Source organism: Ooceraea biroi, chromosome 3, assembly GCF_003672135.1.
Source record: "Ooceraea biroi isolate clonal line C1 chromosome 3, Obir_v5.4, whole genome shotgun sequence".
NCBI classification, from domain to species: Eukaryota; Metazoa; Arthropoda; class Insecta; order Hymenoptera; family Formicidae; genus Ooceraea; species Ooceraea biroi.
In genome coordinates this window covers 1,287,977-1,315,540 of record NC_039508.1, presented here as the reverse complement: position 1 = coordinate 1,315,540, position 27,564 = coordinate 1,287,977, and the positions used below count along the sequence as shown (strand labels likewise).

The following is a 27,564-nucleotide window of genomic DNA, read 5'->3' as shown; positions in this document are numbered from 1 at the left end:
TCCTCCAGGTTTTCATGACTGTTTCACGATAATCGCTTAATCATTATTAATGGCCGCGCAAACCGGACGTGCTGCTTTTTCTCGTCGATAACGAGAACACCGACATGGACTTCTTCCACTGGCATTCCTAAGTTGAGAGAACCGATTCAAGAAATCGATGAAAGATTGCAGTCCCTGTTACTTGAATGCCCTCCCCCCCCCCCAAAAAAAAACAAAAGGAAAGAAATCATGAAGCAAGAAACGTGTTATCTGTAGTAAAATACATTGTACTATAAAACACATTTATTATTTCAATATTTTCATGTACTTTGTCACACCTACTCTTTGTCCTTTATTACATCCACGCACACGCACACACACACACACACGCGCGCGCGCGCGCGCATATAATAAAATACATTTTATGTACTGAGAAAAATTTCCATCGGATAAACCGATTAAATAGTGTATCCGATTGTTACTCTTGTTTTCCGATTAAATGATGGATATGTCCGATTACCTTCATCAAACATATCCGATCATTTTCTTTGTCTTTTATACAATTTAATCGGATATATCCGCTTGTTACTATTTAATTGGATTATCCGATTAGAGAGGCCATTTTTCTCAGTGTACTATTTTGGATTTCGGATTTTGCTTAAACAAGAAGATATATTCCCCGTAATTTGTCTGCGGGAAATGCGTGTGAAATACTTTGGCAATTACTCGATAGTTAAATCTACTAATAAAAGGAGTTATCTTCTTCGCGACATTGTCGAACGCTATCACATAAGTCGGTAATTTATGTCTCTTGAAATGATAATGATCGAAATAATAATAAAGCCAGTCTAACGGATCTTCGAAGAACTTACTTTGAACAAGTCTCCCGTTTCCCCTCGTGTCAAAGTGGGAAGTGAAATTAGGCTCACAGGTCAAAAATGTTATCGGCGCATCTACATGCAAGTGACTGTAGAGCGGTGTAGCATGGCACGGAGTTAGAATTAGCGTATCCGTTGATGAAGCATTCGCGTGAGAGATTTCGTCTCGCAGGTAATTCATCACGTCTAACGTGCCACGTTGATGAATCGAGGAAAAATAAATTCCGGCCAGGAGATTGCTGCACAGCAGCAACGTCGCGAAGCACCAACACGCACGGGACGTCATCATATTTAAGTTACAACAAGAAGCGGAACCTACGTAGATGAACAATGGCAAGAGCGGTAGTATGAATCGAAATTCCTTGTGGGGTTGAAGCGAATATATCATCAGGACAATTAGAATGATCCAAAACATAAATTTCTCTAGCCTGAAGACCCTGCTGTAACGAAATACGCGCCACACGTTCATCGCGAATGGAATGCAATATAGCCCAAGCACCACGGGTATACCGGTGGTAACGTACCACAGGATGTTCTCCCTACCATATGCGCTTGCGACATCTTCTATCACATTGACCTGGTAGAATCTCAATAGCGTTATCACAAGCTTTCCATAGAAGTAACTATCTATCAATACAGAAATCCAGAAGCACGATGAACATATCAGAACATATTTAAGGAGAAACTGTTCTTTTCTAAGCCAGTAAACGTGAAGAGCGCAGGGGATGCACCAAATAATCATAGCGGTGGGCCTCGCCATGCAGAGGAAACCTACGATCCACAGGTACTTAATGTTCTTAACATTGCCCAACCACGGATACATCGAGAGCGCGATAATGGTGCAGGCAGTCTCCACGGAGTTTATTAGCGTTCTCGTGGCACAGTAGTACCAGTACCAGTTCGTGCACAGAACCACAAGTGCCCACTTGCAGCCGATCCACTGATAAAGTCTGTAATCCGAGTAAGCGACGAGAATAGCTTGGAATACTCGCGGCAACGTTATTAGAAGATACACAGAGTCCAAAGAGAGTGCAGCGAGTATACGATAAAGAATTGATATGAGAAACGGATATAGATAACTACGAATCATTAGCGTCCACTCCCACGTTAGGTGTCCGTAACCAAACGCCATGCGATGAGCCACTTCCAGTGATTGCCAATACTCGTCCGGCACGTGAGCAGTTTGCACTACGAATACGGAGATCAACCGCCATAACAGCAGAAGGCACAACAGGGTAAAGCCTCTTGGAAACTGCATCCTGGGCTGACAGTCTCATGCGTATCAATCACTTATAGTAAAAACGTATATTTTCCAAAGTTCACTTTGTCAAATGCTCTTGGAAGATCCAGTTTCATGACCTAACAGATAAAAAAGTTGAGTGTATCCTGGAGATTCCAATCATTAACAGTAAGCATTTATCATTCAAAGAAAGGACTCGTTACCATGTATACTTGTGTAGGTCAATGATAGCAACTCGTAAACGCTCAAGGATATGTATATTCATCAATGATGAACTTTTCTGTTACTTTTTCAGTGATTTACGTGATTTTAATCTACCGGTCCGCACGCCACACACGCCATGGCTAAATAGGTTAGTTTAGACGATAACGGGTGCGATCCACTTAGCACTAGAAACACTTCAAAACAACATCTATCCTTTTCCTTCTTTCAAATGGAAAGAAAGGAAAGAAGTATTGCGACGCATTTGTAGCGCCAAGTGAACCGCACCCATGTCATAGACGTTACAAAACCAAGAGTGGAATCTCCGATTCATAAATATTATTATTATTATTAAATATTATTCATATTTATTGATATAAAATATCAAATTATCAAACATAATTTTGAGTCACGTTGCACGAGGATCTAAATAGTTAGATACGACGCATGAAGGATACCTAACCCCGGAAGTAGAACAATATTTTGTTGATGGCAGTTGTTGAAGGCGGACGAATCAGTACGGCGCTGCGTGCGCATTTACCGTGTGAATACAATAGCGGAAAACGGTCGGACAAAGGAAGTAGAGAACGCTGGGCTTCGTTATAATCGTTATTCAACTCGAGTCGAGTCGAGCAGCACGACGTTCGCCGCCATTACGCCATTACACTCGAATCGATCAGGCGATTTATGCAGATCACGATATCCCTCGTGCGTACGGCGCAAAAGTCGATATCATCGCGGATGAATCGCGGTGGTCGATAGTGGATCCACGAGCATCGTTCTGTTCCGCGAGAAATTGAACTTCGATATCTGGCGGAATAAGTCATCGGCACACGAGGTGAGACGCGGGTAAATTCGTCAGAAGCGGCGAAAACGCCGTTCGGCGAGAACGGTCGCGAGGCCACTCGTCTCTCGGGTAAGTGTATCACATATTGCTTGTTCTCGGAATATTCCAACGATATTCGTGCAAAAGAACACGCGTTTTGCGACGAATACTTGTGTAAACTCGTGTTCTGCACAGAGGTGCATGCTCGTCTCTTGATGTGCATGCGTGTTTAATTTTTTTTTTTGTGCTCCAGGTACGCGTCTTCAAGCTACCTGCAGGCTTTAGGTTATTGAACGCAATGCGTGTTTAATTAAGTTTAAACGGACAAACGGACGGTCATGGAAAATAACAAGCAATTAGTGGCATCGAACAGCTCGGTGAAACTGAGTAGCACGCCGGACGACGGGAAGAACGATATACAAATGGTACTGGCGAAAATGATGGAAGAGAAGCACACGTACACATATAAGAAACTGGTAGTGCCTCCATCAATGAGGAGCATTTACTGGAAATTCTTTGGGTTTCCAGCGACCGATGAAGGTGATATCCTCACGAAAGTAAAGATTGTATGTGTGCTATGCAAGACGCAAATCGCTTACAACCGTAACACGAGCAATCTACGCATGCACCTGCAAAACAAGCATGCCCAAGAGCTGCTGGAGCTGGAGTCGGCGAATCCACCTTGCAGGCAGATCGTCTCGCAGGATCACAAGGAGCGCAAGGCGCAGAAGAGATTGCTCAAGGCAGGTTTGAGCCCAGCGAAATACATCTACACCACCAATGTGGATGGCACGGTCCAGATAGACGGTGACATACAATTCGTCACGGATCCTAACATAACATTGTCAAACATAGAAGACGATATCACTATTGGCCAGCCGTTGAGAGTGATGATCAAGGGTGGATCCAACAGTAATAATCAGAACGTAGCTTTTCTCATGTCAGATGACAACACGATGAATCAATCAGAGATCGATGGCAAAACCCTGTCGGACGCTGTTGCGGAGTTCATCGTAATGGATCTTCAATTACCAGAGATTGTAGAAGGTCGCGGATTTCAGAGGCTTGTTGCTACCTTGCGCTCACCCTGTGAAATCCCCAGCAAGAACAAATTAGAGGAGGAGATAATACCAAGGATATACGAGACCTTCCGCGTGTCTGTGGCAGCGTCGTTGTCCTGCATCACGTCCGAACTGGCACTGACGTTCGAAGAATGGAAATCAAACGACACCGAAAGCTTCGTTACCATATCAGTTTATTATCTGAATGTCGAAGAAGCTGAATTGGAGTGCAAGATTTTAAGCACTGTTCACGCACCATCGGATTGGGAGGAGATACATTGGAGCAACATGATAGACACTCTGTTACTCGAGTGGGACCTCAAAATCGAGAAGATAACTGCGGTGGTTGTCAGCAGTTCGAGAACGGAATTAATCATGGCATTGACTAATCGCAGCTTGACTATTGTGCCCTGCTTGCTCCATACTCTACAAGTATGCGCGCAAGCTTGCTTCGATAATCCAGATGTGGCTCACATATTGACCAAATGTAGAGCAGTGATTGGAGCCATCATAAGCCATCCAGGAACATATGCAGCACTGTCCATGCAGGAGCAATTGTCAGCGGTAAGTTATCTTTATGACACAAATTAATATTCCAAAAGAAATATGTAATTTGCCAGTAATTAAATGTTTAAAGTTAGTACGAAGGCTAAATGACTTTTTGGTCGAAAAACAAGCTAGTGAAAATTAAGCTAGTATCAAAATATTATCGTATGTATCAGGCAAGTTTCCCGTATCTCTCTGTGAATTGATAACATTATTATGAAAAACAAAGCGTGAGATCGCAGGAATGTTTTTTTTCCCTTTAGCCTTCGTAGCACGTTCGCAACGTTTCGACCGTAAACTACGGCCGAAACGTTGCGTTAAATCAATTAATTTGTATTGCCAGCTGGGTTATTAATAAACTTTAAACAAATTAATATTAATAAATTACTTTTTAGTCCGTACATGCATAACTTAATATGCGTAACAAAAATTATATTTTGTGCTTGATAATTTATCCTTCTTATTACAGTTGAAAGAAAATGCTATGTTGCTGGATTATCCTGGCGTATGGATCTCTACGCACAACATGCTGGAACAAATGGTGCTACGTCGTAGTATTATCACAACTATATTAGAAAACATGGAAGGAATGGATCAAGAATTGGTCGAGATTACCAACGACCAGTGGAAAATTATGGAGGATCTCGTGACTGTTCTCGAGCCGTTTAAAGTTACTACTATGACACTCAGCGAGGAAAAAATACCTCAAATATCGTTGTTGAAGCCATTACTTTGGCAACTTGTGTCCTCGCATCTCAAAGTACAAGAATCGGACAGCGAGACTGCCAAGTCTTTCAAGGAATCTCTGTCGGATATGTTATGCGAGCGATATGCGGACGGCAACGTTACGCTGCTTCTACAAATTGCAACTACTTTGGATCCCAGGTATATTGGTGAAGAAATCCCTTTAAACATGTTGAATTTCGCGTATCGTATTTACGTATACTGATTAGACTGTTTATTTCCATTACGCAGATTTAAATCAATGCCGTATGTCACTGAAGAAGATAAAAACATAGTTAGTGTTCCGATAAAGGAGATGCTGACGAAATTAATGCAGGAGGACTCCGGCAATATTTCAATAAAACACGAAGACGAAATGCCACCAAGCAAAAAAAGTCGATTATCAGGTAATTAAAATTAGTTAAAAATAAAATAAAATTATCCTTTGCGACAACCGTGAATAAGTAAATTGTTCGATTTCAGGAATGGAGCTTCTACTTGGCGGCTTGTGCGCTGCAAAGAGCGGGATGCCCGCAGAAGAGAAAGCGGATCTCGAGCTTGTACAATATCAATCGGAAGCCACGGCGTCTCTCGATAGTTGCCCGTTGCAATGGTGGCTTCGAACGTCCGCGAAGTGCCCGAACTTAACGAAGTTAGCGAACAAGTATCACTGCGTGCCCGCGTGTTGCGCACCGCCAACACGAATTCCGCCGGAAATGCAGATTCAGTACGATACGAAGCGAGCGGCTTTACCACCTCACCTGATTGACAAATTGCTCTTCCTGCACGGCAATCATACAGTGTAAGTGGCATAGCACTTGAACAGGTTGTTGAAGAAATATCTCATTCTAATGTACATACAATATTTTTATAAAAAAACTACTTCGGTCTTTCGCGATGCAGTCAGCGCAAAACGCAAATCGCAAAGTGATATGCATGTACATTTCAAATGCAAGTGTATATACATGATTCCTGAAATCGAACAAGTATCACGGCGTGCCCGCGTGTTGCACACCGTCAACACGAATTCCGCCGGAAATGCAGATTCAGTACGATACGAAGCGAGCGGGCTTTATCACCTCACCTGATGGAATCAAACAACTCGTCTCCACTATTAATAGTGAAGATTAATTGTTCGATTCAATCAGGTTGTAGGTGGTAAAGCCGCTCGCTTCGTATTGTATTGGATCTGCATTTGCGGCGGAATTCGTGTTGGCTGTGCGCAACACGCGGGCACGCAGTAAGAAGAGAAAGCGGATCTCGAGCTCATACAATATCGATTGGAAGCCACGGCGTCTCGATAATTGCCCGTTGCAATGGTGGCTATATAATAGTGGAGGTGAATAAATAGAAGAACAGACGTGTCAATCATCTCAACGTACAAAAAAACCGGAATAGATTATTTTAAAAAGATATTTAAAAAAAACTGTAATAGGAAATTCATATCTCGATGTTTGTTGCAACGTCTGTTCTCCTTGCATATATTTTTGTTGATATTCATTATAATTATTAGAACGTAACTATGAGAATTTACTACGAATACGCCAAATAATCCAAAGGAGGGTTGAAGGCGATCTTGTTCCAACCGGAACAATTTATTAAAAAAAAAATTACTACGAATTTATATCTATAAATAATGACACATGTAATCGAAACTATCGAAATTGTATTCTAATGTTTCTTAATAAAAATGTCATTGTTTCGTTTTACTTAATTATATAGCTTAATGTATGTTAATACTTTAGAATTTTGTCATCAAGTGAGAAAATAAGAGAAAATTAATTCAAACCAAAAATCGAAATTTTCGTGTAGCCAAGTAGGAAAATTCTCAAAAGTTAATAACAGGGTATCTAATTAATCTATTATTACATTAATTGTAGATTTTGCAGTATGTACTGAATTTTGAATATTCTTATTAACAACTCTATACTGTGCAGTTAATTAAGTATAATATCAATCAGATATAAGGTTCTTGTATAACTCGAAATTTTTGTTAAATCTTTTCTATCACATAAAGATAGTACAAAAATACTTTTTAATAGAAATTTTTTACATACTGTATATAAGTGAAATATTTGTATATAAATTTGGAAGATTGATGTATCATTTTGTCACACGCTACATCAAACATTGCTTCGTTTATGTAATGTAATCTTATAAATTTGTAAAAATAACAAAGCCGCTGTAAATAGTTCGAAAAAATCACATAAATTTGAAATACAAATCAATATATCCTTACATCTATTTTACTATGTAGCTACAATCATCTTTCACACATTATTCAATTTATAAACATGTGATTACAAGATGCTTAATTGCTTTTGTACCCAGGCGGAGCCCTTGTAAAATCTTGGATCACCTATCCTCAAAGAGGCTCTTTTGTAGAAATAATAATATAGTACTGCAACTTAATAATAAAACTTTGAATTGCAATGTGCTTATCAAGAACATATCTTTTTCAGATTTTTCAAATCCATACCTGTTCTATGTATAGAATAAAGAGCATGAAATCCCTTCGTCCAATAATGTTTTAATGGTGCTGACCAATGTATAGTAATATGCCACGTGTGCAAACTGATGGACAGTACCATGTATATAATACATAACACTAACGTCATGCGGAATCTCGTATATAGCAGTTGTATCAATCCTGCCTGAAATGCAATTTGCTTTACATACTTTTTTCAATTAAATATATTTCCCCTTGTATATATAAGACTAGAAAATGAACATATACGAATGCTCACACACACGTGAGAGAACACATATTCGTACCTGGAAGATGTAAGTAGAAAAAAAGTTTACCAAAAGAAGCGTGAGGGCCACGATTAGACAAAAATCTTGAATCCTGAAGAGAACAAAGATCCGATGAACATATACTATACGATATACGATATACTATACTTCACAAAATAAATAAAAAAAAACGCAGTGGAGATTATTACATACACGTAAAGCACCAATAAATCTGTTGGATGCTGCCTGGCAAAGCTCGCGAACGAATTTACACAGATATCAAAGAGTAATATAACGTATTGCACAGTTACAATCGCCGTGTATTGCCTTGTATTTAAGGAATTCATTTACGAAAGGTAAACAACGTAGAAAAAGTGAACACATGCTCTTGCAATTAACAGATCTTGTGTACGCTTTGGCGGTTGCCATAGCAACGGGTTTGAATGCGGAGCCATCGATCTAGGCTGTACCCCGGTTAGCACTGCAAATGCTACAAAACACTTTCTATCCTTCTTTTTATTTGAAAGAAAAAAAAGGATAGAAAGTGTTTTGTAGTATTCGCAACGCTAACTGAACTAGTCACAAATTCCATCCAGGGGGATTCTTGGCTTTTTTGCTTGGTGCCACTGCGTGCACCTAACCTGATCGGACTGTAAACTTTTCGTAAGTTTTGGCGCGAATAGCATGACGCGAGGGTTAACCGCTTTTTCTTAGCGAAACGCTTTTTTTCGCCTTTATTTTCTTGCGTCGTGACACCGAAGCCGAAGAGCTCGCTCGAATTGGAAGGATGAAGTGCACCACTCCTGAAATTTCGTGGCACAATCGTGACCCGGTGCTGAGTGTCGACATACAGAGTGATTTATGCGTAAACTTGAAAGGAGAGAAGTTTTGGAGAGTAGCTACTGGAGGAGCGGACGGTCACGTTTTGGTAATTCAATTATATCAGGCTTTGAAGAAAGTCAAGAATTGTCGAAACGCTTTCCATCGTATTTTTGTCTCAATCACGTTAATCGAGCATTTTCAAATGCAGATCTGGCATTTAACAACAACCCCGTGTGGCGGTGCTACCGTGACCTTTGCGGCAGATCTGGAACGTCATCAAAAAGCCGTCAATATCGTGAGATTCTCCCCGTCCAAGGAAATTCTGGCATCAGGAGATGACGGTTGGTTGTTGATATATATTTACATGTGATTTTGTTGTATCCAACATTATAACTAATTATTATTAATTTTAATGTAATTTACAGAATCAGCTATCATCCTGTGGAGAATGAAAGACGAACGAGAGAACTCTCCACCTTCGGACAGTACTGAGAACAGAGAGCAGTGGACTTCCTGGAAGGTATTGAGAGGGCACATCGAAGATATCTACGACATCAGCTGGTCTCCAGATTCCAACCATTTGATTTCCGGATCTGTCGATAATACGGCTATTATGTGGGACGTTCAGAAAGGTCGCAAAACCGCAATACTGTCAGATCACAAAGGCTTCGTTCAAGGAGTATCGTGGGACCCTTGTAATCAATATGTGTGCACTATCAGCACAGACCGGTACGTAATTTGTACGAAATAAAACATTTTCTGAACTTTTATTACGAATGACAGAACGTATTGCTTCCAGGCAATGTCGTTTGACAAGCATCGCTACAAAGAAAGTGGTACAACGCGTTTACAAGTCGAAAATTCCAACGTCGGCGGGCAGCCCATTGGAGGGAAAAATTGTGCGTTTGTTTTACGACGACACGTTCAAATCTTTCTTCCGTAGGCTGACTTTCTCCATAGACGGATCGCTGATACTCGTTCCTTCAGGAATAATCGAGTCGCAGGAGACTACGGAGACTATATCGAACGCCACGATAGTATTCTCTAGGCAGAACATGAAGGAGTCAGTACTAAAAGAGGTCTAGTCCCAAACTCGAAGAGGAAAAAATCAGTTTAATGATAAAGGCATTATTTTCAGACCGATAATGATCTTGCCCACTCTAAGTGAATGCACTATAGCGGTACGGTGTTGCCCTGTATATTTCGAGTTGCGGGAGGACGGTCCGGATGCTCTGATAACGCTGCCGTACAGGATGGTATTCGCTGTTGCAACGCAAAGCTCCATATTAATTTACGATACACAGCAGATTTTCCCGATCGGTATGGTATCGCTCATTCACTACGGCAGACTGAACGATCTTTCGTGGTACGTATTTATCGTGCGCTATATTATCGTCTAAATTAGCTTCTAAATTGCTTATCTGAAGCTCAACTCTTTTCTCATCTTTTACAGGTCCAGTGATGGCCGAATTTTAATTGTCTCTTCAAGCGACGGTTACTGCTCCGTAATACATTTCGAAGAGAACGAACTAGGTAAGATTTACAAAGCGACCGATTCCGCGAGCACGATACAGACAACGTCCAGGATCAAAAATCCTGGCAAGAGATCTTCGAGCAACGGAGTCAAAGATATTACCTTCAGAAATAATAATGTCTCGACGTTCGATGTGGACGATAGTGCAATGGATATTGATCTTGCGGAGTGTGATACAATCGAGATGGCGAATGATCGATCTGAGGAACTTAACGAACGGAGGTCAGACAAAGTCGAGAGTGGTCGGAGTATTATTACGTCCAAAATTGCTGATTTGAAAATAGACAAGAAATCGATCGAGGAGGAAGAAACGGAAGACATCAAATTAGTGTATGAAGAGAGTACCAGTGACACGTGCAAAACAAAAACGAAGGATAGTCCGTTGAAAACTGATGTGGCTCCAACTATAAGTAATAATAAAACGCCTAGGAGAGTAAAACTGATAACTTTATCGAGTCCGAGGGAAGTCAAAAAACAATGATCTATTGTACAAAGGAGAGATTGTGTCTTCCTAAGATTATATAGCTTTTAATTGTATTTTAATTATTTGTCCAATGTAAAATACCAGTTGCGAGACTGCGAACACGATTTTCCGAGCTTTGTTGTAAGAAAAATATATATTTGTTATAAAGCATGTATATATAAATGTACATTTTCATTCAAGGTATCTTAACATCGCAGAGAAAGTTGGAAAGAAGTCTTCTATTTCTATACCTTGAACTCTTTCCGAGAGAATGGTAACGTACCATGTATGCAGATGCGCACCTGCACATACTATGTACGCAATTGTCGCGGATAGTATAGGTGATCCGCGTCGCCTACGAACTCTGGTATAAATATCGTATATAGAGCCACTATCAAAGCGCAGCGCAGTGATCGGACAATCCGCGAAGTCGTACAGTGATCGAGTCGTGACACGGTTCGACGCACTGCTTGCTACGGAGTGTGTCTACAAGTGGAAAAATGGTGAGTATATTGTTCGTTTATTGCCACTTATTGCGTCGTTAATTATCTTTCCTTCCGATGTTTGCGATGATAAATGTGTAGTGTGTGATTAAATCAATAAAAAGAATTTTCGGTTTAATTGTTTCAAAGAAGCGCAAGCATTTTAAAATGAACATGTTAGATATCTTCGTGATACACAAAATACCTTCAACAATGCACAACTATAGTCTGTTATCGTGTTGTTTTATCAGTTTCTATAAGCTTCATCTAAATTTTTAAATCTGCATTGAAAAAGAAACTTCAAATTTGATATAAAATATTGTTTGTAATATTCTTTGAGATAAAATTCCAAATCTCTGTAACTCTATTTTCCACTCATTCACAATATTTTATCAAAACTCGTATCGCTAATTGTAATTTCTAATAATGTCACGTAATAAGTTCTTTTCTATCGATTTATTATTTATATATTTATGCATTTAAAAATATTCTGATAACACGAATGCATTTCGATACAGTCACCCTATTCCTGGTAAAACATGCAATTTGTACATACGACGTTACGTACGTCAGAAAGGTAAACGGAGTGTATAACTCAGGAAATAGCGTGCCGTGCACTGTGCACTTTTGAAAGGACAAATGTCCTTTCAAACGATAATTTATGAAATTTATGAAATCAAATATCTTTTTAAATAAACTGAACAAAGAGAGAGGGGAGAGGAAAATTTTCGAATAAAAACAAGCTAAACAATTCGCGATACGAAATATTTAAAAATTCATTTGTTCATTCTATCAAGTTTTATATTAATATTAAAAGCAACTCTTAATAAAGATATCTCTTTGACGGGTAAATAGTTTTGTTCATTATTAATAAAAATGTTTCGAGAGAGAGCATAAAAAATAGATATTGATATCATTTATATATCAAAATTACCTTTTATTTATTACAGTATAACATATACAAAGTTTACGTTAATCTTTTGTTGGTAGTTTAAAAATCATGCGTGACGCCTCGAAGATACCTTGCATGTTATCAAAGCTACACGCAAAGCGAATTGCGAACCATCGATCTACTTCACGAATACATATCGCAAAATTTTAGTTATTCTCTCCCTCCTCCACTCTGATTATAACAAGCGTTATAATTTATTGTATAATTTAGATCTTCTGATTTCGTCATTCAAATGGACAATAAAATGGACACGTAAGATAACAAATGTACATGACTGAATATAACTCAGTCATTGTCCACTTGCGATTTTTTTTATAAAGCTTCTAATGTTATGGACATTTGTTTAGACTATCCAAGTGTTTTAATACTATATTATAGTCTAAATATTCAGATTAAGATAAGGGTTGTTAGCGATATTTCATCAGCTGGAAAGAGATCGGCAATATTTTCAGAGAAAGAGAAATAATGGCGCCATGAGGAGCCATATTCAACCCCGGCAGTTTGCCGATGAACGATAAATCCGATTTTTCTTGCTCACGTGAAATCATCTCTTCGGTGAATTGCACGGTCGTGCCACATGCAGGCATGCAGTTTGATGTTCGATTAAGCTGCTATGGTTACAGCGTGTCAACCTGTAAAAAATCGATTTTTACTGTCATGCGGATATAGAATGTACAATATCGCATCGCGAGAGGCAACACACTGTCCACGTGCGTCTGCACGAAGCCTAGAAGTAGGCCGGCTATAGGCACGCCAATATAGAAGCTCACTTTTAGGACATGACTGAATTATTAAAGGGATACACGTGAGGTCAAGGTGGACAATTTTTTTTCTACCCGTTGTTGACAGATAAAGTCATTGCTTAGTCGACGATGTATCGGCCTCCAGTAATCACTCCTTGAATAGCACCTTGTTCAGTCAGTCTTGTTAAGCCGGCTCAACAGATTTAGCTTCATCGAGTGCTCGGTTGATCTAAGAAAAAGTTGTAATTGAAAGTCCGTCTGCAATTGAGAATCGTAACAAATAACGTTCAAGCATAATTACAATCATTTACACTTACGAGTAACGGATTAATTTATTATTTAGATACGAGTGCAAATAGATCGATTAATATAGCGCGCGCTGAATACAGTCGATTTTCAATCGATCGGAATAATTTTGTAATTAATAATTTTACAAACTGTGTTCTCTAATCTATTGTTTTCAAATCATTTCTCTTTCTTAGGGCAATTATCGAGATATCTATATCTATCTATATAAATCTATTTATAATTTATATAAATTTTATCAGAAATTTAATATAATCTGTAATGAGAAAGAAGACGCTTATTGTCAATACTATTGTTCCGTACTGCCAATTTTATTTAGATATCACAAAGAATTTGATTATGTCGTTTGAGTGACTGATGTAAAAAAAACAGTTGAAAAAATCAACCAAAGTGAACACTCTCAATATTATACAATTTTCATGTTTTTGTGTAGAAATTTTTAAGAGTGTGCTGTGTATATTGGCGATTCTGCTATCATTTCTTTTTAAAAAATGGCAAAAAAGGTAATATAAATAATAGTTTTTGTTATGGAATATAAGCGGTGATATTTAACGCTTAAGTATCCCCGCACATTATATTGCTTTTATACCTATAAATGTGGTAAAGGCCGTTGTGAATTTTTTAATGGTACCTAAAGCGCTAATCATACTTAAACGGTATGTAGTACAGCGCAGCAAGAACGATAATATGCGATATAATAGAACAATTTTGTCTGTAATCTACAATGCATTTATGAGATCGTGTGGGTTTACATTATTTTACATTATTTGCACAAAATTTTCATTAGAAAAGCAGAATCTGAATACAATAGCCTTTTGTTTAATTGACAATGATTTACTATTTCCATTACTTGTTGTATTTCATTATTTATCTAGGAAAAAAAAAGATAAAATTACTCTTTCTCTGGATTATCAAAAAATATTTAAATAATTTGTTTTTAATGAGATAAAAATTGTAAGATGAAAAGAGCTGTAAATATTCATTCGTTTATTCGCAGCGGGAATGCATATCTATTCATATAGGACAGGCGGGCGTGCAAATGGGAAATGCCTGCTGGGAGCTCTATTGCCTGGAGCATGGTATCCATCCGGATGGACAGATGCCGAGTGATACCACCGTGGGATATGGAGATGATTCTTTTAACGCGTTCTTTTCTGAGACAGGCTCGGGGAAACATGTTCCGCGAGCAGTTCTGGTTGACTTAGAGCCAACGGTGGTGGGCAAGTGTCCCAAGAGATAACTATTAATGTTTGAGCATCACATAATTGAGATATAAAACAAAAATCCTGAAGAGATGACCAAACTTCGCAATAAAATATTTGTACATTTTTGCTAAAAACAATCATATATACCGTACATGAAAAATTGGCAAATATAAGAATAATATTATTAAAATAACGTGTTATTTTAATAATACTTTAGACGAGGTTCGTGCGGGCACCTACAAGCAATTGTTCCACCCGGAGCAGATGATCACCGGGAAGGAAGACGCGGCTAATAATTACGCCAGGGGTCATTACACGATAGGTATCTCATATATAAATATATAATATATATAAATTTCATATACAAAACTCGCACTAATTATTAATTGTTCTTGCGATCTTTTCAGGGAAAGAGATCATAGACCTTACTTTAGACAGAATACGTAGATTGACGGAACAATGCAAGGGCTTGCAAGGTTTCTTGATCTTCCATTCGTTCGGTGGTGGTACAGGATCCGGATTCTCAAGTTTGCTCATGGAACAACTCTCTGCCGATTATCCAAAGAAAAGCAAGCTGACTTTCAGCATCTATCCAGCGCCACAGGTAACATTAATTCTGATGTTATTAAAATGTATTAAAATTTTTATTTTACGATTTCGATTCATTAAGAGAAAGTGTTAATTTTACAGTAGTGAAATATTTGTTCTTTTTTGCGATAAAAATTTATGTAATATTATTTGATAAGTAATTTTATTTCGCAGAACTATAAAACAATTCGTTTATTCAATTATTCTGTTTAATTTAATTACTTAATTTTAAAAGTATTTATGATCTTTATACAGGTATCGACTGCAGTCGTGGAACCCTACAACGCGATTCTATACACTCATCCAACGCTAGAGCACAGCGAGGTGGCTTTTATTGTGGATAATCAGGTTCGTACATTTGTATATCCGTAAAGCTTACATCGTCTCAATTCCGTAATCTTCGGTCGTTGTTACAGAGCGGACATAGATAAATCGGTCGGATATAAATAAATATAACAGCTATTTCGCTAATTTGAATTTTATCGGCAGAAAGCTTACGTTCCATCGAATATTTTTCGTGAAATAAATAAAGTATATTACGACTGTAATCCATCTATCACTATATCCCACGTAATAGCAAAGTTGTCTGACCCTCAACTATGCATAATTCGTAGGCGATTTACGAGTTGTGCAGAAGAAACTTGAACATCGATCGACCGACCTACACGAATCTGAATCGGCTGATTGGACAAATCGTATCGTCTATTACGGCGAGTCTGCGGTTCGACGGTGCTCTGAATGTCGATCTTACCGAGTTCCAGACGAACCTAGTTCCTTATCCACGTATACATTTCCCGCTCGTAAGTCTAAGCGTTGTTTGTTAGCTGATTCACATTTTTAACGCATATTTTTATGACAGAAAATGACTGCTTTAACATAATCATAGTTTACTCGTATTTTAATTAATTTGTTTTAATGTGCAGGCGACGTATGCACCTGTACTGTCAGCGGAGAAGGCTGGACACGAGAGAGTGACCGTCGGGGAAATAACGAGCACCTGCTTCGAGTCGAACCATCAAATGGTGAACTGTGACCCGCGCATGGGAAAGTACATGGCAGTGTGTTTGCTCTACAGAGGCGACGTGGTACCTAAGGACGTGAATGCGGCGATCGCGACGATAAAACGGCAGAAGCACGTGCAATTTGTCGAGTGGTGTCCGACGGGATTTAAAGTGAGACTAAAAAGCGAATAAATAAAATAAAAATAATATAACAATTTTTTAAATTAAGACAATTAAAATTAAGAAAAAAAACGAAAAAAATTGAAATCGGATCAAGAAATAGTCGAAAATAAAAGAGAGCCATAGATTCAGTAATAATAAAGCTGATGCTCAATTTCGAAAATGGAAAATTCGTCGTTTTGAATATCTTTTCTTGATTCCTGACAAAAATCTTGTTTAATTACACATTTAAGTATTAATGCAAACGCATTTGTTGATAGGTGGGGATTAACTATCAACCACCTACTGTTGTGCCGGGTGGCGATCTCGCACGAGTGGAAAGAGCAGTGTGCTGCCTCTGCAACACAACGGCGATCGTGGATGCCTGGGCCCGACTCGATCATAAATTTGATCTAATGTACGCCAAGCGAGCTTTCGTGCATTGGTAAGATCACACAAAGCTTATGTTAACATTAATTCATCACATTCAGTGTTATATCTAAACGATAAATAAATAAATTAATTAAAATTAAACTAAATAAAAACTGGAGCATCCGCTTCTTAACATTTCGATGTCCAATATTTATATATCAAATATTTTAATATTAAACTGCTCTTTTAAGAGAGCTTGAGAGAATGCTTGTAATGTGCAAGATCCTGATATGTAATTTATTTAGCTCATTTCCAGTTTCGTAACTCACCTAAAGATTAATACGCTGCGATTAAATAATTCGCAGGTTCGTCGGGGAAGGTATGGAGGAAGGCGAATTTTCGGAAGCCAGGGAAGACTTAGCCGCCTTGGAACTCGACTATCGCGAGGTGCAGGAAGACACCGTCAACACTGAAGAGGAGGAAGAATATTGAGCCCGCCGTTAAATAAATCTCATATTTATGCATGTAATATTATATGTTCTGATATGATATAAAATTTTAGTTTACGTTACCTGTCGTTATCAGCGATCGTACTCATCTAAATAAATTATTTGTACATTCTTCTACCTATACACGAGCATGTCTTGTCTTTCTAAAAAGGAAACCTATTTTAAAAAATTACGTTGCATACATACATACGCATATTGTCAACTTCACGAGTTTTAATAAAAACCTAAAAAAAGTGCTAAAAAAATCATAGAAACGTTGCAATTTACCGATTGTTGCAATGTCTAGTGATGTTGTAATTCTGTAATATCCCTAGATAACGTTAGAAAAACGAGGACATTCTGAACTCGTCGGATAATTTGTCTGCTCCGGCTTAACCTCTTTAATGAAGAGGTTAAGTTAGGTATTCTTTTTAGGCATTTATTTATAAATTTGGAGATATATTGTTGTGTGAATACATTTAATGAGATAAATACACTTAATTTCCGCGCAGGATAAATAGTGTAGTACTGTCTGTCATGTAATAATTATTAATTTAATTTTGTCATTAGATTCTGCAATCTTTCCATGATTACCTATTTCTGAGTGAAGGTGGTATAACATTTTCGTTTCTATAATTTGTTTGTATTATATCATATCGCAAACATGTTGCCCATCTGCATCCTGCCAAAGTAAGTATTCTTCTGAAAATTTTTAAATCCTAAAAATATTGCAAGTTCAGAACACTATAAGTCTGATTTATAAATAAAATCTATTTGCCCATATAATGTAAATTATGCTAGAAAATAATTCGCGTATTGTCTTTAGATGTTATGTAAAACCTATTCTGTTTTTAACAATACAATATGATTGTAGATACACTATCAGACCATCGAGCATAGTGTTATCCCAATGGATTAATGTTACTATGAGATCGTGTAGTTCATCGTCATCATCAGACTCGTCATCATCCGACTCTGATTCCGACAATGAAAAAGCAAAACCAAAGCGCATGTATGTTAAAAGTACGGATTATGCGACATCAAATGATGGCAAGAATCTGGGGAGTTTTTTGGATACTATGATACAAGTAAATTACGAGTTTCCAATTATCTTAATTTGTATTAGATTTAAAATATTTTTCTTATTTTTTTATTTGGAACATCTCAAGATACTGATATTGCATTTTTAGAAAAAGACATCTGAAAATCAGTTAAAAGGATCATTATCTGAAAAGATTGCTTCAAAGAAAACGGTAAAAATACATTGGATTTTTAGTTTTATTCCATATTATGTTTTACTAATAAGGTAATAATTAAGAATAAAGGATTTATTGCATTTAGGATCAAAAGACTACAGAATCGATAGAAGGAGCCACCAATTTGATGGACTATGTAAACAACATGATGGCAGTAAGTTGTGTTATACTTTGTGGAAGGTGTTTTATATGTTTGTAGAAAAGAAATTAAAAATTTTAATGAAAATATATTTGCTCTTAGGCAAAGAAGTTAGAGAAAACTATTGACGTTGCTATGCCTAAGAAGAAAAAATCCAAAGACACATCAAGATACAATCATTTATCCTATGGTAATATTTTATTATGATAACTTAAAGATTACGCAGATCTTGTTCGATATATTGAATCATGCTCTATTTTTGTAGAAAAAAAATTAACAAAAGCAGCGGAGGATGTAGCTGATACAATTGGAGGAGATAAAACGAAGACTACATCCGAATTGCTTGAGAAAGTTCTTGCGTCCAGGATAGAAGTATTAAAACAAGAACAATCAAGCATGTACGTAAATTATCCTATCGCGTAACATATAGGTCATACATACCCGAAACTTGCTAAATACAATTTTTCTTGAAGTATTCATGAAATACAAATTTTCCAATTCTTGACAGTAAGCAAAAGCTACAGGAAATCAGCCAATCGGCAGAAAATAAAAACGAAGAAAGTTATGCAACACAGAAATCTGTAATACATGATCTGCTCAAGGAATACAGGAAACAATCGGTTGAAGGTAGAAAACAGAAGAAAGAATCATTACAATTTAAAGCGCCCTCTAAAACATCCGCACAGCAAACTACTTATGTAGAAAAATCTCGCAGGTATTGCATAGAGTTATTTGTACACGCTATACTAGTATTTAAATAATGTAATATATTTGGATTATCTGTTACGCCTACATCTGCAAAACGTCCTTATACTACGCTAAATTTAGCGTGTTAAATCGATCGTATTTTTGCATGATAGGCAACATATCGATCTATGGAATGGAAAACCCAGTGGCATTTTCGACACTATGGGATCCGCATCGCCAGACACACCGGAGCTGAAAACGTGGACGGCATTACACCAAAGAGAGTTAAAAATGCTAACGGTTTATCCGCCCGCCAACATCTTTCAAGAAATGATTCTTTGGACAGAACAAGGAAAATTATGGAAATTTCCTATCGACAATGAACAAGGTTTTAACATAACATGTTGCATACATTACTCTGGTTATTCTTCTAACATTCATGAAACTAGATGTAATTATCATCATTTATGTATGCGCATGTATTGTTTCAGGAATGGAAGAAGAGCATAATGTCCATTTCTCAGAACACGTTTTTCTGGAACGTCATCTGAAAGGCTGGTGTCCCAAGTCGGGACCGATACGTCATTTCATGGAGTTAGTGTGCAATGGACTCTCGAAAAATCCGTATATGACGGTTCAAGAGAAATTCAATCACATCATGTGGTACAGAGAGTACTTTGAATCGAAACAAGACCTACTGCGAGAGATAGGGGCTATTCAGGAACCATTCCCTGATAAAGCAAAAGAGATTCAAGAATAAATTAAAATGTCCATATATTTCCCAATCTTTTCTGACGATTTGAGTAAATCAATCCAATTCCTCTCTTACATAAATTTTTAAATATATAACTACAAGTATTAAACTCTTTACTTATAGTTGTAATTATAGTTACAAAATACATTTTATTATTGATGTACTCTAGAAAGTTGATTTACGGACTCCATGCGTCTGCATAATCTTCGATTATTAAATTCTTATCTCTAGAAAGTTTGATGTGTACACCACCAGGTGCAGGACTTATCGATAATATCTGAATTCTATTTATAGTCAGAAATTTAGGATTATCCAAATTTCGATGTAAAATTATATCAATCTCGTCTTCTTCTCTTATCTGTAGAAAAATAATATAATTTATTAAAATTTTAAAAGAATTATATATTATTTTAGCTTCAGTGAGGAAATACACAAATCATTACCTCTTTGGATTTTTTAAGCGGCTTTTGTCCATTTACAAGAATTTTACTTGCATAGTAAGCCTCTTCGATTTTACTAAAAGCAGGAGAATACATAAATTTAAATTCTTAAACAAAGTACTATATTAATGACAATAACAAAATTACGTGGATTATAAAATTGCTATTACATTCAATAATTAAGATATACAGACTAAAACAAATACCATAAATGTTTTAACAGTATCGTATGCATCAGAAAACCAAACATACCTGCGTGACATTCCAAATCCAGCTTTGCAAATACCATCTAATCGAATATTTGCAGAATGCACTGTGACTACTTTTGAGCCTGCCACTATATCGATTTCATCATCCTTTTCATCATCAGATTCTTCAACACTATCATCCTTCTGCAATATTTAAAAAATAATGCTCTCCTCTATATGTATTAGGAATCTCCATAGATGAGTGATAAGAATAACCGAATACATAAATTATAACTATTATTATATTATATAATAATTATTAATTACATTGCTATCAACTCTCTTTTTGTGAGACTTGAATCTTTTAACTACATATAGGTTATAATTATTTTGTTCATTGCACTGCCTCGTATTGCTAATCGTAAGAGTTGATTGTAAACTATTTTGTGCACAATAAAGCACACGTGCATTATTGCACACCGATCTTCTAACAGTATTAATAATCGCCCTACACAACATAATTGTTTTCCAAATTATTTGAGCACTGATTAGGTAAACTCCAATAAATTCTCACAATGAAACGGATGTATACATAATTCTACTGAAAAGTGAAGGCAGGCCTGGCTCGATGTTGAATTGTACTACTACCGCATGTTGCAAATAGAGAGCAGTAGACTCGTGGACTTTTCTTGGAACTATTAATTTTCATTTATTAATTTTCATTTATTTATTCAGTTATTAGTTTCAAAAGAAGTCCACTACAAGCCTCTACTGTTCTTTATCGCAAAGTAAGATAGTAGTAGAACTCAACATCGAGTCAGACCTGCTTTCACTTTTCAGTAGAACGATTTAATAAAAAGAATCAAATTTTATCTTAGAACTTGGAACAAATAACTATAAAAATCAGAAATCTATTGCTCAGTGCATAGTTTCTTATCAAAACACATGCCAGATATTAACTTCTTTCATTTCATGTCAGATATTCTTCTTCGGTGAATGTATCGCATCTAGAAAAGTCTTGTTCTTGTTCTTGTTATATGGCTCAGTTGGCGAATAACGCCCATACGCCAGCAATCTAGAAAAGTCGGAGCATCAAGCTTGGAGTTTTCTCACGACGATGCAAGGTCCCTCAGACGAAGATTTGCAATTCCCAGATCAACTGCATGACTGAGACGAAATTTTTCGTAAGTATTTTCATCGCGCGTATAACGATATAACAATAAAAAATGAGAGAATAGTTTTCGTATTAACGTCGAGATCGTAGAAATGAAGAATTACTTTTCATAGGTGGTCACAATCACCTGCTTTTGTGATTGAGAAGCTTCGTGCGTGCACAGTGCCCGTCCGTTCTTCCTATCTCCTGCTTCTAACTTTGTGTTTCTGCTGTTCGAGGTATTGCATTAGAGCATCATGCCAAAGAATAAGGGTTAGTAAAACTATGTTATTACATTTTACTTATGTTGCATATCCATTTCGATCATTCGATTATTGCACGTTGCAACTCGGCATCGCAGTTTGCGCAATGTGGTTCAGCTCTACTTAACCTATTAATGTCAAGACTTTTCAAGGTGTAATTTCACATGTTTCTGTTTACGTGGAATTTTCTCTTGAATTTTTTGCCTCCTATTTCCCTGCGTCGCGAATTTTATCGCGTTACTGTGAAATACGGTGGATCGAATGACGGTTTGTTTACAGGAAAGGGAGGTAAAAATAGAAGAAGAGGAAAGAATGAGAACGAAACTGAGAAGAGAGAGTTGGTGTTCAAGGAAGATGGACAAGGTGAGATAGTGCAGTGCGGAGAGTACAGCATTGTACGTAAGAATAATGATTCGCGTGGCTCATGATTAATGGTGACTCATGGTGTTTGCAGAATACGCTCAAGTGACAAAAATGCTGGGCAATGGTAGATTGGAGGCCATGTGTTTCGACGGAGTTAAACGATTGTGTCACATCCGAGGGAAACTTCGAAAGAAAGTATGGATTAATCAGGGAGACATTATATTAATCGGATTGCGGGATTATCAAGACGCCAAGGCAGATGTTATATTGAAGTACACATCCGACGAAGCGCGCAATCTAAAAACTTATGGAGAATTCCCAGAGACTGGTAAGTGACACGTGATGAGCGTTACGGAAACGTGATACAGTAAAAAGTACAAAATTCACCTGATAAATCTGCAAAAGAATTTTTCAAATATTTTTCTTCTTATTCATTGTTCGCTTGTCCTTTAGTACGTATCAACGACACAGTTACCTTCGTGGAAGATGGATTTGATGAAGACATTGAATTCGGTGATGAGATCAGTGATGATGATGAAGATGATGTCGATAATGTAAGTTTCTCACATGTATTTGTTGAAACTATATTTTATCTCCTCAACAGTCATTTCTACAAGTGAACTTTTATTTCCTAAATCCACTTTTGGTTACTGCAGTGTTCTTTTCCAACACAGTGCATTAACGTAACATCCCGTTCATTCTTACAGATCTGATGATCTGCAATGTAATAAAGCAAAAAAAAAACAGAAAAGTACATCACGAGAATGCATGGGGACACTTATTCATTTCGCAGAACGCAGTTATACGAAGTTTCCTCCTATCAAGATAGCCCATCTCGTTGTATCTATAAATAAATTGTCAATATATGGATAACACTGTATTCCAGCCCGAAGTTACAATTGTTCGCAAGCAACTTGTAAATTTGATAACAGAATGCGAGCTCTCTTTTCCGATAACAAAATTACAGAGGTGACATTTAGGATGATAAATAAAATTTCACGTTTTACTTTAACTGTATGCCAGATTTGCTAGATCTGTATCGCTGTACAAAATCAGTATATCGTTGTACAACCGTTTTCCTGTATATTTCTTATTCATTTACGTTGCATTACTATCTGCTATACTATAATAACACGTATGTAAGCTGTTATTTAAACAGGAAATAGAGATATCACTATGTACATCACACGCGGTGAGTACTTTTTTATACTACGTGCTAAAACTTCTCTCTAAAAATATCTATCAACAATTCGAGTAATGTAAGAATTAGGTGAGAATATTTAGAACTAGAATTGCATTGGTAAATTAATAAATTGCTGAATTAATAGAGCGATAAATTAAAATCCAAACGCATGTTTGGCTCTTAGTGGCAGTAATATTTCCGTATTGTATTGTCACAGTCTGTATGGGTTAATGTAGACTATTAATGTGGCCCTTCATTGCGGCAAGTAACGTGTGTTAGGTATGATTCTCACGACATACGTTTTGTTATCAGTGCAATTATTCAGTGTATGTTTCTCTAGTATTGAAGGGGAATTGTAGTGCGCCACATTGCGACAATTAATATCAATAACAACGAAAATATACTAATTATTCCATCATTTTTGTATTAATCTAAAGGAATTTGGGAAATAATATTGATTATAATTAATTAAATACAATTAAATGAAACGATACAAAATTGTGAACTTGATTTTTTTTTATGTTGAATAAAATTGCGTGTATTTAACAAATTAAAAAGATGGAATTACTTTATTCACTTATTTACTTTTCTTCCCTTTATCCTTTTTTAATTTCCTTTTTTTATTCTTCCGTTTATATCTTTACATTCGATTAAGAATAAAATAAGTGGAATATATATATAATATGCAAGATACATACTTACGTAAGATTGTATTCTATTGTATCCTATTCCTCGTGTTCTTCATGTAATACATTTTTTAAAGAAAACACAATAAGAACAATGATAACATTGGGTAAAGGAAAATGCATTAGATGATTATTTACCCAAATGTCCAAGTGCAGAAATAAAAGGATAATGATTGTCTTCCTCTCTTTCATAAGACGTTCTGTCGCACTTCCATGCGTAGATAACATATTATAATTCTGATGCAACATTTTATTTATTATGCCGCTGATAGTTCTATCACACAATATTATATAGTAAATTATAGTCTCTTTTTTTTCTTGTTTTCTTTGATATCTCGACGCCATGCAATGCCATTGTAGTGATAGTTTTTAATGCCATTATATTATGCCATTAAGGAGGGACGTGTGATTAGTACAGAGGGAAATATGCTTGGCTGCTCGACGTGTCACGTTGTCCACGGAAATCAAGTTGTACAAAAGTATGTGTGTGTTATAAAGCATCGGCTCGACATTGGCACGTTAACGCTCAGACGATAATAAATGGCGTTGATATTGCATGCGATATACACGTTGCGACATTACGTTTGCATTAGAGTATTAGACATATCGACAATCGAAAACAACACGTGGTGTATCGCTGATGCACGTGGACATATCGTTTATCGCTCCTCGTGATAGTTATCTTGTATCTGCGGTGACAATGCAACAAGTTTATTCAGTAGAAAATATTTCTTCGCGGGATAAATTGCAAACTTACGTCAACAGCATCGGAGTGCCAACGTCGGGGCGTCCGTAATGAGCTATATACTAAATGTTACGACAATACATAGGAGCATATTATTTTATTTTGATGCGCGTGTGATTGTGCCTTTGGTCCTTAGGTCAGATAGGCTCTAGGCAAGTCTATTAAACGTATAACAGTCATTATAGACAATAATTTATAAACTTCAGATGCATAATCATTATATCTTTCAATATATCATACATTAATAGAATAATTTATTTAAATTTTTACTTTAATATATTTATATATTATACGATCCTTTCCCTTCTGTGCTCGTTAAAACTGTGTCGTACACTGAAAGCTAACACTGGCTTGGATATTACAAACAGATCCGAATCAAAGTCTCGGGCAACATAATGCGCTCTACATCATTAATTGCTGTTTAGTTTACATTGCCTCGCGCCGTTAGCATGATTCCTCACAGCTTACAAATTAACGTTCGTCCGTAGGTTGTATCTCGCTATATAAATAAAATATTCCTGTTAGCGTTTCTTATAATTATTACAATCGTATCCATAGTACATTTATATATATTTATATATAAGTTATGCTAAGAAATTATCATATATACAATTAAAAAAACTGTGTTAGGAAATATCCTTTAAACAATTTAAATTTATACATTATGTTCCGATGCATAAAAACATTTATTTCTCACTGTTAATCAAATCGACACGACCGGTGCACGCGATATTCGGCACTACGCAGTCCGCCGCTTTCCATTGTGCCTGAACTTGCGATTTGAGTCGAGTAACAACAAGAAATTTCCATATTCCCGTTTCAGAAACTTCGTCAATTGTCTCCATCGTCGAATAATGCTAATGAAATATATATGTAGAATATATATTTCATTATATATTTATATATTGCCGGCCTAATTTTAAGCAGTATATGTATATATGTATAATATATTGCGCGGATAGGGGGAGATATACAACCATCCTAAAGCTTTAAACGGACTATTCTCGCGAGAATCTTATATAATAATCTAGACGATCGCTTCGTTCGATATCGGCAGATCGCTTCGTTCGAGATGATCTCATTCCGCTGCATTCCCCTCATCTTCTCTTTTCATTTTCCATCATCCCCCGTCTACACCCTTTTCTCTCTTTTATTTCGCATTAACGCTTCGAACAACATGAGAAAGGCGTTGTACATGGACGGGTTGGCATAGTGAAGACTAGCGCGGATCGGCTAGCCGGACTAGCAACGACATACATAGACACATCATCATCGCTCGCGAGATTCCGAACACAAAGAAGTAAGGCAACCGAGCGGAACGGAAAGGCAAGCAAATTCGAAGCGTAGGCCATGAGCGTGGGTAGTAAATCATCGTGTGCATGCTTTTGTGTGGCTTTCAGAGAGGCGGCGCGTCGTTTCAGAAGGGACGCGTGCGATAGACGCGTCGTCTTCGTGTCTCCGGCCCTACGTGATCGAAGACTCGTCCTTCGACGTCCGAGGACACGCCGAAGACCAGTCGATCGTGAGAAAATTTCTCCGTGAATCGCGAGAAAATCAACGTCGAGATCCCTCGACGACTTCTCCTCTTCTTCTTTCGAAGGGTTCGAAGGGCAGCGGCGCATTACTCCTAATGGTCCTTTCTTTCTTCCGACATGAACGTGTCCATGATCTTCTGCATAGATTCTCGCAAATCGTCCGACCCACTAGCTCCCACGGACGATACCGTCCTCGTTTCTGTTCGCGTGGTTGTCGTTATGCTGCAAGAGGCAATCATTTCGTAACTTTGTTCATTTCTCGTAAATTTTTCCAGAGAGAAAAAAACTTGGCAAACAAATATTCCTCTTTTTATGTCCAACTTAAGCTTCTGTGGTTGTGCGAAATGCAAATAAAAATTTTTAAAGATTCTCGAAGCAAGTGATAGATGCCAAAAGAAGAAATCAACTAAATCTTATCGCTGTGAGAGACGAAAACTTGTGATACTTGCCTTTAGCGTATTAAAAAATAAAAAATAAAAAAACGATTTTTCAGATTCGTATGTACCTTTCCTGCGTGACAGGATCCACCTCGATCGTTGTCGTTTCCATGTAGGATGGCTCGCTATGTTGCAAAAAGTCAGATTCTGCGACAACAAACGAGAACAAATCAAACAATCTGCGTGGCCGTCGTGCCGCGGCGGATTTCGCTATTTCGTTGCTGTGTTTTACATAGAGAACAAGTACGATCGTAATCTCTCAATTTTACATCATGCCCAAAACAAGGGGATAAAACTAGACACATATAAAAAAAGTGACAACATTGCTAAACATTTGAGACGATACATAATATATATATATAATATATATAATATATAATACGCATTTTCACTCAATCAGCCAAGAACTATATATGCAACCGTTTCCCTT

The 27,564-nt window shown here is 37.1% G+C and overlaps 8 protein-coding genes and 2 long non-coding RNA genes across 36 annotated transcripts in view; 4 read left to right on the top strand and 6 right to left on the bottom strand.

Moving 5' to 3' along the window:
• Nucleotides 1–514: 514 nt before the first annotated feature.
• Nucleotides 515–2,477, bottom strand: LOC105277398 (GPI mannosyltransferase 3). The gene is made up of 2 exons (XM_011335740.3): nt 2,301–2,477; nt 515–2,216 (listed from the first exon to the last, which is right to left on the bottom strand). The coding sequence occupies exon 2, from the start codon at nt 2,113–2,115 to the stop codon at nt 607–609; it is 1,509 nt and encodes a 502-aa protein (XP_011334042.2). The 5' UTR covers nt 2,116–2,216; nt 2,301–2,477; the 3' UTR covers nt 515–606.
• Nucleotides 2,478–2,771: 294 nt separating this feature from the next.
• LOC105277401 (zinc finger BED domain-containing protein 1) lies at nt 2,772–6,447 on the top strand. The gene is made up of 5 exons (XM_011335744.3): nt 2,772–3,214; nt 3,378–4,749; nt 5,201–5,616; nt 5,707–5,861; nt 5,938–6,447. The coding sequence occupies exons 2-5, from the start codon at nt 3,463–3,465 to the stop codon at nt 6,258–6,260; spliced, it is 2,181 nt and encodes a 726-aa protein (XP_011334046.1). The 5' UTR covers nt 2,772–3,214; nt 3,378–3,462; the 3' UTR covers nt 6,261–6,447.
• Nucleotides 5,102–5,530, bottom strand: LOC109610847. The gene is made up of 2 exons (XR_002193149.1): nt 5,436–5,530; nt 5,102–5,260 (listed from the first exon to the last, which is right to left on the bottom strand). It is a non-coding gene; the product is annotated as an uncharacterized LOC109610847 (long non-coding RNA).
• A 574-nt stretch (nt 6,448–7,021) lies between the features above and the next one.
• Nucleotides 7,022–8,632, bottom strand: LOC105277399 (transmembrane protein 138). 2 transcript variants are annotated; one of them, XM_020031041.2, is made up of 4 exons: nt 8,404–8,632; nt 8,230–8,302; nt 7,934–8,123; nt 7,022–7,861 (listed from the first exon to the last, which is right to left on the bottom strand). In XM_020031041.2, exons 1-4 carry the CDS (start codon nt 8,535–8,537, stop codon nt 7,755–7,757), a joined length of 504 nt encoding a protein of 167 aa, XP_019886600.1. In that variant the 5' UTR covers nt 8,538–8,632; the 3' UTR covers nt 7,022–7,754. The 2 variants fall into 2 exon arrangements, with proteins under 2 accessions (XP_019886600.1, XP_011334043.1); XM_011335741.3 differs by having other exon boundaries at nt 7,934–8,108; nt 8,404–8,626.
• A 97-nt stretch (nt 8,633–8,729) lies between these two features.
• On the top strand, nt 8,730–11,186 carry LOC105277404 (chromatin assembly factor 1 subunit B). Its single transcript, XM_011335748.3, has 6 exons — nt 8,730–9,118; nt 9,221–9,353; nt 9,438–9,741; nt 9,812–10,075; nt 10,151–10,378; nt 10,466–11,186. Exons 1-6 carry the CDS (start codon nt 8,978–8,980, stop codon nt 11,025–11,027), a joined length of 1,632 nt encoding a protein of 543 aa, XP_011334050.1. The 5' UTR covers nt 8,730–8,977; the 3' UTR covers nt 11,028–11,186.
• A 160-nt stretch (nt 11,187–11,346) lies between these two features.
• Nucleotides 11,347–17,449, top strand: LOC105277402 (tubulin alpha-2/alpha-4 chain-like). Of its 2 annotated transcripts, none has more exons than XM_026968082.1 (9): nt 11,347–11,512; nt 14,490–14,712; nt 14,915–15,019; nt 15,105–15,301; nt 15,541–15,633; nt 15,900–16,085; nt 16,209–16,457; nt 16,727–16,890; nt 17,183–17,449. In XM_026968082.1, the coding sequence occupies exons 1-9, from the start codon at nt 11,510–11,512 to the stop codon at nt 17,307–17,309; spliced, it is 1,347 nt and encodes a 448-aa protein (XP_026823883.1). In that variant the 5' UTR covers nt 11,347–11,509; the 3' UTR covers nt 17,310–17,449. The 2 variants fall into 2 exon arrangements, with proteins under 2 accessions (XP_026823883.1, XP_026823882.1); XM_026968081.1 differs by lacking the exon at nt 11,347–11,512 and adding an exon at nt 13,071–13,995.
• On the bottom strand, nt 12,412–17,232 carry LOC105277403. The gene is made up of 2 exons (XR_893606.2): nt 17,147–17,232; nt 12,412–13,075 (listed from the first exon to the last, which is right to left on the bottom strand). It is a non-coding gene; the product is annotated as an uncharacterized LOC105277403 (long non-coding RNA).
• Nucleotides 17,450–17,673: 224 nt separating the features above from the next.
• Nucleotides 17,674–24,288, top strand: LOC105277406 (28S ribosomal protein S31, mitochondrial). Its single transcript, XM_011335750.3, has 14 exons — nt 17,674–17,995; nt 18,180–18,393; nt 18,496–18,558; nt 18,647–18,715; nt 18,803–18,890; nt 18,966–19,098; nt 19,209–19,415; nt 19,561–19,775; nt 19,879–20,144; nt 22,174–22,195; nt 22,465–22,548; nt 22,640–22,876; nt 23,002–23,102; nt 23,256–24,288. The coding sequence occupies exons 1-14, from the start codon at nt 17,970–17,972 to the stop codon at nt 23,259–23,261; spliced, it is 1,731 nt and encodes a 576-aa protein (XP_011334052.2). The 5' UTR covers nt 17,674–17,969; the 3' UTR covers nt 23,262–24,288.
• LOC105277405 lies at nt 20,145–21,399 on the bottom strand. Its single transcript, XM_026968084.1, has 4 exons — nt 21,097–21,399; nt 20,834–20,973; nt 20,585–20,657; nt 20,145–20,499 (listed from the first exon to the last, which is right to left on the bottom strand). The coding sequence occupies exons 1-4, from the start codon at nt 21,286–21,288 to the stop codon at nt 20,320–20,322; spliced, it is 585 nt and encodes a 194-aa protein (XP_026823885.1). The 5' UTR covers nt 21,289–21,399; the 3' UTR covers nt 20,145–20,319.
• A 364-nt stretch (nt 24,289–24,652) lies between the features above and the next one.
• Nucleotides 24,653–27,564, bottom strand: part of LOC105277501 (ankyrin-3) — an 80,860-nt gene continuing 77,948 nt past the window's right edge. For 18 of the 25 annotated variants that reach the window (XM_026968075.1, XM_026968074.1, XM_020031022.2 and 15 more), the window contains 2 exons: nt 27,203–27,281; nt 24,653–26,919 (listed from right to left, as the gene is read on the bottom strand). In XM_026968075.1, the coding sequence (XP_026823876.1) occupies nt 26,790–26,919; nt 27,203–27,281 (209 nt within the window). In that variant the 3' untranslated portion in view covers nt 24,653–26,789. Of the gene's footprint in view, nt 26,920–27,202; nt 27,282–27,564 lie in introns of those variants that run through there. The other 7 variants (XR_003406297.1, XM_020031021.2, XM_026968076.1 and 4 more) reach the window with 2 other exon arrangements.